Below are 9,218 nucleotides of genomic sequence, written 5' to 3' on the forward strand. Positions count from 1 at the left end.
TCGAGATGAGCAGACTTGTTTGATCGATTTTTATATGATATTCACTCGTTAAAGAATATAAATATATCAAACTATTCACATTTAAACTTTGATGTGACATTTGTTCCTTGTTTAATCACTATTTAATTTTCCAATTATCACTAATATATATATTTTAAAATTCAAATTAACATCTTAATTAGACACCAAACTTAAAATTAAACATCATTGTCACATGAAATGAAAATGAGGAAGCTTATCAAAGTGTCATGTGAGTGTAAGTGATAGAAGTATTTATTCTTTTATTAAAAAGTAAAATTAAAAAAGAAAAGGTCAATTTTCTCAACTGAGCAAAAGGACAAAATTGTCAAAAAGACCCACAAAACTCCAAGAAAACCAAATAAATCTGATTTTTCAAACTTTATCCAATTAGGATATTAAAGCATACAATAGGAATCTCAAACAAAACAAACACTACCTTTTTCATTATTCCCTTTTTTACCCTTCCTTTGAGTAGTAGTACTATAAAAAAAAGGAAGCAATTCTTTTTTCTCCTTCAACAACAAAAACCTTCTAATTATTTATCTAATATAACCTAATCTTAATAAATTATCACTAAATTAAACTAAGTTAAAAATCACATAAAATTGCTAGAATTTGTGTACCACAACCTTTCTCTCTCCACCATTTTCACTACTATAACTCTCCGATTTTCCGTCTTCGATACTCTCCGATGACCGATCACCGTGTTGACCAGTTCCACGGGCGTCCGATTCCGGCGAGCTATGAGAATGTGCTTTTGGCGATGGCTTGTACATGTGATTACTACCAGGATGGTACAATTGTTGGTGGTGGAGTGTTTGTAATGGTTGTGGCGTATTATAAAACTCTTGAGCTAATGCTTGTGGAGCCGCAATATAGTGAGTTGATGGTGCATGGCTAGTTGAATGTGGTCCATAAAATGTGGCTGTAGGTGGTGCACCACCGTGTGCGGCTGCGGCCGCGTACTCAGGTGGGACCCATATGCCACCTAAAACCACTAAGTGGGGTGGTGCTGTTGTTGCTTGTGGACTTGGACTTGGTCTTCGAGTGTGAAGTCTGTACTTCTGTATAATTAAATCAAAACGAATTAGCTTAAATATGTCATGACATTTTTATGTTCATAATAATATATTATCAAATGTAAAATTAAAAAAAAATCAACTAATTTAGGGTTAATTTTCTTGGGAGTTGTGTGTGGGGTGTGGGGTGGGGGTGGGGAGTTGCAATTGGTTAACATGTTTACCTGCAAATGGCTTTTAACTTCATCATTGGTCAATCCATCAACTTTCATCAACTCTCTGATTTGTTTTGGAGTGGCCACTGAAAATCATTACACAAAAAAAAGATTGGATTGCTTGCTTGCAAAGTAAGAAAAGAAAACAACCAAATGATGACATGATAATTCTTTTTGACTATAAACAAACAGTTTAAAAAGTTTGATAGACCAATAAAAAGTACATGTAAGACTAGACTATAACAAGAAACATATCTAAATATATAGATTTACCAAAAGAGTTTTTTTCCCCCTTTGCAATGATTAAATTATATATACTATGTACTACTATTATTTACATCATCAATGCATATAAATTAAAAAGGATGCAATCTGATCGATGCACAACATATCTCGTGCTCACACAAAGTTCAGAGATGAATCGCACTACCCAACCTGGATTGAGTGGTTTCACGACTCGAATAGGTCATTGAAAAACAACTCTATCGTTGCTTCAAGACTCTCCTTTATCAGTATATATAACGTAAAACAAAAATAAATGAATAAAAAAAGAGATTGGTATAGACAAATATGTTACCTTGGGAACCACCTAACATTTGAAGAGCATTAACAAAACGCCTATGCAAATCAGGTGACCAACATCTTCTTGCCTTTCTATGTGGTTGTTGTTGTTGTTGTTGAGTACTTGTGCTTGTGCTATTGGTACCACCTCCAATGCCTTGAGAATCTTGTTGAATTTCCAAATTCTTGTTATTATTATTGTTATTATCTTCCACTTGTAATAATGTTTCATTATTATTTTGTTTATTAGATGAAGCAAGTGCTAGTGTTGTTGGACTTGGACATGAAGAATTGTTGTTATCCAATGCTAATTTTGAGGCAATAGAAAAGCCCATATTGTTATGATGATCATTTTCTTTGTTACAAGTAGTTGATATTTGTACTTGTTGTTTTGTTTCTTGATGATCACTTGGTGGACTCCATAATTGGGCAGAAGTCATCCAATTTGCCTTATTATCAACAATAGTAGATGTGTTATTTGCTACTATTTTTTCATCTCCTAATTCAGCACTTGCATTGTTATTTTTAAGTGGAATGAATTCTTCAAGAACTGGTCTCATTTGTCCAATATGATTATTTTCCCTATGGGAGTGAAGTTGTTGCCTTGAAGCCTCCATAGCTGTTAATTCCCAAAAAATTGGACCAATATTAGACTTGCAACAACAACATACGCAGTGTAAGTTCACAAGTCAGGTCTGAAGAGGATAGAATATACACAAACCTTACCTTGATTTTGCAAGATAGAGAAGTTATTTTCGACATTACACGTTAAAAGGCAACAAGTAGTAAAACAATAGACTAATTATTAATAAGTTTAAGCTAGCATATATATATGCTATATATTGAATGAAAGATTTTTAAGTTCTATATATCCTACCTATGAATACACAAATTTAAATACATATCGGTGTAGTTTAACATGTTATAGCATGTTGTGTACCATTTTTATTAAATTATCAATTATAATACTTATCATAAAGATATACCAAAAATTACCTTATATATAACAATGATGTTGAATAACTACTCTTAAATGATATAATCAAGAATTTTTGAGTCCTACTTTTCTTGGTTTGATAAATCTCATCACACACATAAACTTGTGCACGAAAGAAAGCCATTTCAACCTTATAATAAGCTAAAGGATGATTTTTTTATGATCATATAAAATTATTTATACTATCAGTATACGTGATCTGAAGATGGATATATACTAGTTGTTGAAAAGAATGAAGAGATAACAAATTACGTACCATTGGTTAAAAGTTGCATGCAAAGGGGAAGTTCACGTTTGAATGCATCAATCTTGACCCTTTCTTCTTCAAGTCTAGTTAAGAATTCTTCAAGATTTTGTGTTTGATCAATATTTTTCTCACCAAATGATTTCAAAAGCATAGAATAACTTTGATGGGGTTTGCATTCAAGGCTTAATTCTGAATTTGATGATGCCATATTCATGATTGCCTATATATTTTTTCAAAAACTCGAAAAAACGAGCTAGGTCTATCTATAAAGTTCGATGCAAGTACAAGTGTCTATTCAGATATTTCACGTATATAATCCTCAAACAACAAATGGATTTGTTTTCATGTTCAAATAGGAAGATGATAAAAAAAAATGTTAGGTTTTTGAAACACAAAGTGGTGTGTGTGGATAGAGGAAAAAAGGGAGGAATTGTTTGTTTATGAACACAAGGTGGATTCAAATATTTGTGAAGAGGATGGTGGTCTTTTTAGAGGGTTGAGTTCGAGGGAGAATAAAGTAAAGATTCTTGAAAGAGGAAAAAAAAAGTGAAAAGTAAAAGCAAAGGGAAGGATAAAGAAAATAAAGAAACAAAACAAAACAAAAAAAAAAGATTTAAAAAAAAATCAAAAAAGAAGAGAAAAGAAGGGATAGTAACTTCTTGCAAAGAGTAAAGGCAAAAAGCTATTTGTTGGTAGTCATCAAAGTGTGAAAGGGTAAGTTGTCTTGAGGTATATATGGCATGAACAATTGTTTTTATTAATATATCAAATATTATCGATATATTTTAACATGTTATAGAAAATTAGCTATCAATCGATATATTTTAACATGTTATAGAACATCAGTTATCATTTTTCATATGTTGCTAATTTATATGCTTAATCGTAAGCATTGTTTATAATAGTATTATAAGTGATTTATTACTGTAAATGTTGTTTCATACCGCCAATAATAATTGTAGAACTTAAGCTCATGGATATTCACGTTCGGTGTTTTTGCCGAATAGGTTTGTGAAGAAGCAAGTGTATCCTTCCCTCGATTGACAACTAGTTGTTGATGGATTTTTCGATATCTTCTATATTTTCCACATTTAAGACTCGAGCTGTATGAGGCAAAAACTCATCCACCTACAATTTAGAGGCGACGTTGAGCCTCATCCCAACAGTAAGAGTGCGACTTAGGTCAACTAACACACAAGAAGTATGATTCACTCAACGATTTTATAAATGGGTTCCGAACCCCATATGGGGGGTTGCTAGCATTATTATTTGTGAGGACATAATTTCATTTTATCTGTGAGAAAATTTCAATGTTAATAAATCATCACTATCGTGCGATTATATCATGTTTGAGCATGAATGCATGGTGAATTATCTCGTGCCTCGACCTTGCAATCACCTAATAATTATTATGTTCACGATTATTCATCTTTTAATAAATACAATGCTCTAACCACTCATTATCATTAGTTTCCTGAAAAATATAAAGTAGTTAACTCATGAACATAGCCAATAAAATTACACTTATTTATATAAGTAAAATGGTTGAGATGTAAAAGAAGGAATCAATTTAGGTGTCATGTGATTATAGAAAAGAAAAGAGTCTGATTTTGGAACCTTTGGTACTTTAGGACAGTCTTTATATGAAATTCTATAATCACTCAAAATTAAAAGATAATATTCTCTTCTACTTCCTTCTTCTCATGGGGTTTACCTTTTTCTTTTATCTTCTTTTAATCTTTAACTTACAATTTTTCTACATTTTTTTTTAATCTTAATAAATATGCTACAAAAGATTCATCTAGTAAGTTGTGTTATTCAAGATTCTAAATGCAATTCTACTTTTGGGCTTAATGGGTATCTTACAGACAGTATGCCACTAACAAAAACATTTTCAAGAAAATAAATTATATTCAACTATAGTAATAGTAATTAAATTATTTTCATGGTGTATATAGAGTTGATAGTAGTACTTGAAAATGTACTTTTAAACAAATTGATTCCATTTCTATGGTTGATTTAACTAATTATAAAAAAGCCCCCCCCCCCCCCAAACTAGCATATACATCCATTATGTTGTTCTTCTATATATTTATTTGGGGGAATTTGCATTTTTAATCCCTTAATTATTGATAAATTGTGATTTAGCCCTTGTGATATTTAGCTTGATATTTAGCTATTTAACTTCAATAATTTGAAATGTGCAAATTTGATACCTCTTATATTGAATCTTCATAAATTCAACAAACTATATATTAACCATTACATTATATAATTACTCATGTTTTTTTTCTTCTAAAGTTTGGATAATGTTTCATATTTGAGAGTACTACAGTTCTAGAAAATAGTCTAATTATTAGTATAAATTTTCCATAAAAAAATTAAGGGATCGAAAACTCAAAAACACTTGGAAATTTTTTTCTTTTATTCAAGATTTGCTAGACAGAATTACCTGATATCTACATAACTGTGTTGGTACGAGTTAACAGATATCCCATAAATTTAGATGTGCATAAGATAATTCTAACACCACAATTATAAAAAGGGGGCCAAAATTAACATATATTTTTAATTGATTAAATATTAATTATGCTTTTAAAAAGGTTAAATATGTTTGATTCAACTATCATAAAGATCAAAATTAGAATTTCAAAGGATAAAAAATGCTACCATTGTCTTTTTTAAAACCATGTTATAGTAAGCATGGGAGAGAAAAAAGGAGGACATGTTGAAGATGGTGCTTAAGTATCAATCCACCAAAGCAACTTTCTTTTATTATCCATCGTGGTGAAATGATTGAGATTCTCCGTTCTTAATCAGATGTCTGAAATATAAATTTTTAGAAATGAGAAAAAAATACTATCGAGAATGTCACTTTTAAAAATGAATCCTGCAATATATAAATACAAATTTAATCAAAAATCTCGATACAAATATATATATCGAATATCGAGCCGAAAACCAAAAGAACATTTCTTTATTTGGTTCAAAAGTTACATAATTGTTTTATAGAATTGAGTGCACATATAATGTGTGTATGAGAGAGAGAACATCTAATCTATTCAAATTCATTGATTTACAAAAGAATATAATATTTGCTTCAAAGAAAAGAATATCTGAAATTCCAATTCTACGACTCTAAATTAAGGAAAGGTAAGTAAGAGTGAAGGATCTTATAAAAAGGAACAAATTATGTCTCACAAGAATTTAAAAAGTATATTAAAGGGAGCTTAAGGGATTGTGGGGAATCTTCTTCTGCTAAATAACTTTAATGAAGTGGATAGGAAGGTACCTAGATTCTTTATATTGTTTTCTAATTAAATTATATTTCTTCACAAAGATTGGATCTTGACCAAACTTTTTACACAATTTTCTTAAACCATCATACCATAGTAAAGTTTGAGAAAAATAATTGAAGATTTTGCTCTTATTACGTTTGTAGTCGCGGATTCAGAATTTTTTTAATTATGTTTCTCAAGTTTTAGATTCTGAAGTTGAATCGAGTTTCAATGCAGTTCAAATTCATACATAGGGTTTAAAGTTAAGTATTGACTCTTATAAAGTATTTCGTTGATCACTACATCCTTCCTAAGTAAAATTTATAACATTCTATTTTCATATGATTTTATTTTTAGATATTTGTGGATACATTGTTGGGATGAGATGACCATTCAAGAAAAGGGATTTTTTTTTAGTTCTTTGAAGTAATTCTTTTTTAACACATAGTTTCCTTAAATAAAACCTCTTAATATTCATTTGTAACTTTGAGGAGAGGTAATTAAGTATCTAATTTTTTATGAATAGAAGAATTGTAGTTAGTGGAAAAAGAATTTCATTTATCTTTTTGAAACTATGCATAAATTGGAATAAAAAGAGCACATTTCTATATAGACTAATTCTAATATCCATTTGTTATCTAATTTGTAACATTTCAACTTTTGTATTCCTATGTCATGCCTTAATTATTGTATTTTTAGTACTTTGGTGTATGAAACTCAGTCATTTAGTTAATTTAAAAATTTATGAAGTATTAAGATTAGGAGGGATGTGAGCCCTATTTAGAATTTTTCAATTTTAAAAATTAACTTGAGATCACTGATTAAAACTGCATGAATCTCATCTATTGACTATATCCTCTGGTGATATGGCATGACATGTTATGATTAACGACAATTAAACTTCCTAGAAAATAAGTAATTTTAGACTTATTTTTTGATATTTTGGTTAGTAAGAAAAAATGTATCATATCATGAGTCTTTGTATATGATCTAGATAAATATTAAAATATTATATTCGGATCCCCACCCTTTAAAACAGAGACATACCTCTATCAGGATCTGAAATCTGACCTAGCCCCAAATTCAGTGTGACACCCAATACCGACTCGAAGCCTGACTCCCAAACTATGATAACGTAACCTCGACACGCAACCTAGGACCTAATATCGACCATGACCTTAAACCTGAATCCCAACCCTGATACAAGACCCCACTCTCAATTGCATCTCATTACTCCAGATCCCGACTCGAGTCTTAAATCCTAACCTTGATCCTAACCCCAGTATTAGACTTGACTCTCAACTTTTGAGTTCGAACTTGATTTAAGATTCGACTCTCTGTCGTTGTTTGATGCCCTATTCTCGACCTTGGCCCTGATTTTTAAGCATGGTTAGTGTTAGTAGTTGAATTCCAAATCTGGATCGAGTGATGAAGTTGAAAGAGAATTTTAGAGATTTATTTTATTTTAGATAGAGAAGTCATTTTTCTTAAATTAAAAGAAAATAAGTCATTTCAAAAATATTTTACGAAGATATTTAAGCCAACCAATTACCAAAGTAAACTTCCTACCAAACACACTTTAGTGGTAGCATATAGTTGGCTACAACTTTATTACAATGGCTATTAGACGCTCACTTAGCATAACAGTACACAAAAAGTAAGATTAGCAAACCTTTTCAAAAGTATTTGATATTCAAAATTCATTGCTTCGATTAATTTAAATTTTAAACCTAGAAACTTTGTCGATTATGCTAGAAACATTATTGCAACGAGAATTTTATTCTTAATGCTCAAATACGAGACTTTATTATAACTAGTCGTATATACAATAAAATATATAAATAAGTACTTGAATTTGATCTCAACTGACAAATATTTCAATTTAATTTAAATAGGCACTTGTAGATACTCAATTTGTGTTAATATCTCCAAAAATAATGTGTTACATCAATATTTAACGTCCACTACAATTAAAACGATCAGAGTATTTAATTAGTTGACAGTAAAAACTAAGTTAATATATCTAGATATACCCCTCGAGAAAAGTTAAAACTCTTACATCTAATTATTCCACTCATATAGTAATAGTAACAACATAGACCTTTTCATGAGAGGAATATTACACAAAGTGAAAGAGAAAGAGAAAGAGAGAGACTGCATCTAATTCCCTTAGCTTTTGGTCTTTGCCAAAAGAAAAAAAAGAGGTGTTTTGAAGTGTATTGGGTGAATAATGAAGCTTTAATTTGTTGCTTTCTATGTTCATTCTTCATTTACAAGACTCACTCAACTCTCCAAAACATAACTTTTTTTTGAAGATTCTCTTCTCTTATTCCCCTTTCTTTTTTATCTTTATTTAATATTCGATATTTATATTAAGGTTCTGATGAATCGCAATTCACGTAATATACATTCTATGAAAGAGAGAGAAAAATTTGCTCTCACACACGATTTTCTATCTGAAGTTCAGATCAGACTTTAATTAAAAATGAACGAATTATAATCGTATCTTGCCACTATTTTTAGTGATAACAAGGAGTTTAAGCTCATATTGTCGATATATATATATATATATTTATTATAATAAATAGGTAAGATTTATGTATATATTTTTTTATTATAATAAATAGGTAAAATTTATGACAAGTCTGATATGATGATTTGACAATATAACGGGTAAAATGATTTGAGGATTGCAATTCTTTTACACTATCAACGTATATCTATTTGTTTTTTTTTTAAAAAAAAAAGGTTAATTTGTCTATCCTATGCATGGGATTCTCCTAGTGACACGTTTTTTAGATTATATTCCCATAATATATGGTCCTTCTGAATATCCCTTTTGTCTGGAAGTCCAATTTTTAGAATGTTCTATCCCCCCCA

At 30.0% G+C, this 9,218-nt stretch overlaps 1 protein-coding gene across 1 annotated transcript; it reads right to left on the minus strand.

The window, feature by feature from the left end:
• Positions 1 to 365: 365 nt before the first annotated feature.
• LOC107005520 (myb family transcription factor EFM-like) lies at positions 366 to 3,530 on the minus strand. The gene is made up of 4 exons (XM_015204133.2): positions 3,070 to 3,530; positions 1,833 to 2,435; positions 1,265 to 1,341; positions 366 to 1,085 (listed from the first exon to the last, which is right to left on the minus strand). The coding sequence occupies exons 1-4, from the start codon at positions 3,272 to 3,274 to the stop codon at positions 630 to 632; spliced, it is 1,341 nt and encodes a 446-aa protein (XP_015059619.1). The 5' UTR covers positions 3,275 to 3,530; the 3' UTR covers positions 366 to 629.
• Between the last annotated feature and the right edge of the window lie 5,688 nt (positions 3,531 to 9,218).

The sequence above is a fragment of the Solanum pennellii genome, chromosome 12 (assembly GCF_001406875.1).
Source record: "Solanum pennellii chromosome 12, SPENNV200".
Lineage (NCBI taxonomy): Eukaryota > Viridiplantae > Streptophyta > Magnoliopsida > Solanales > Solanaceae > Solanum > Solanum pennellii.

Excerpts from the sequence above, each read along its gene's own strand:
- LOC107005520 (XM_015204133.2), bottom strand. The coding sequence starts at position 3,274 with ATGAATATGGCATCATCAAATTCAGAATTAAGCCTTGAATGCAAACCC. Across the intron at positions 1,342-1,832 it reads AATGTTAGGTGGTTCCCAAG|TGGCCACTCCAAAACAAATC; the intron begins GTAACATATTTG and ends AATGATTTTCAG. Across the intron at positions 1,086-1,264 it reads AAGTTAAAAGCCATTTGCAG|AAGTACAGACTTCACACTCG; the intron begins GTAAACATGTTA and ends TTAATTATACAG.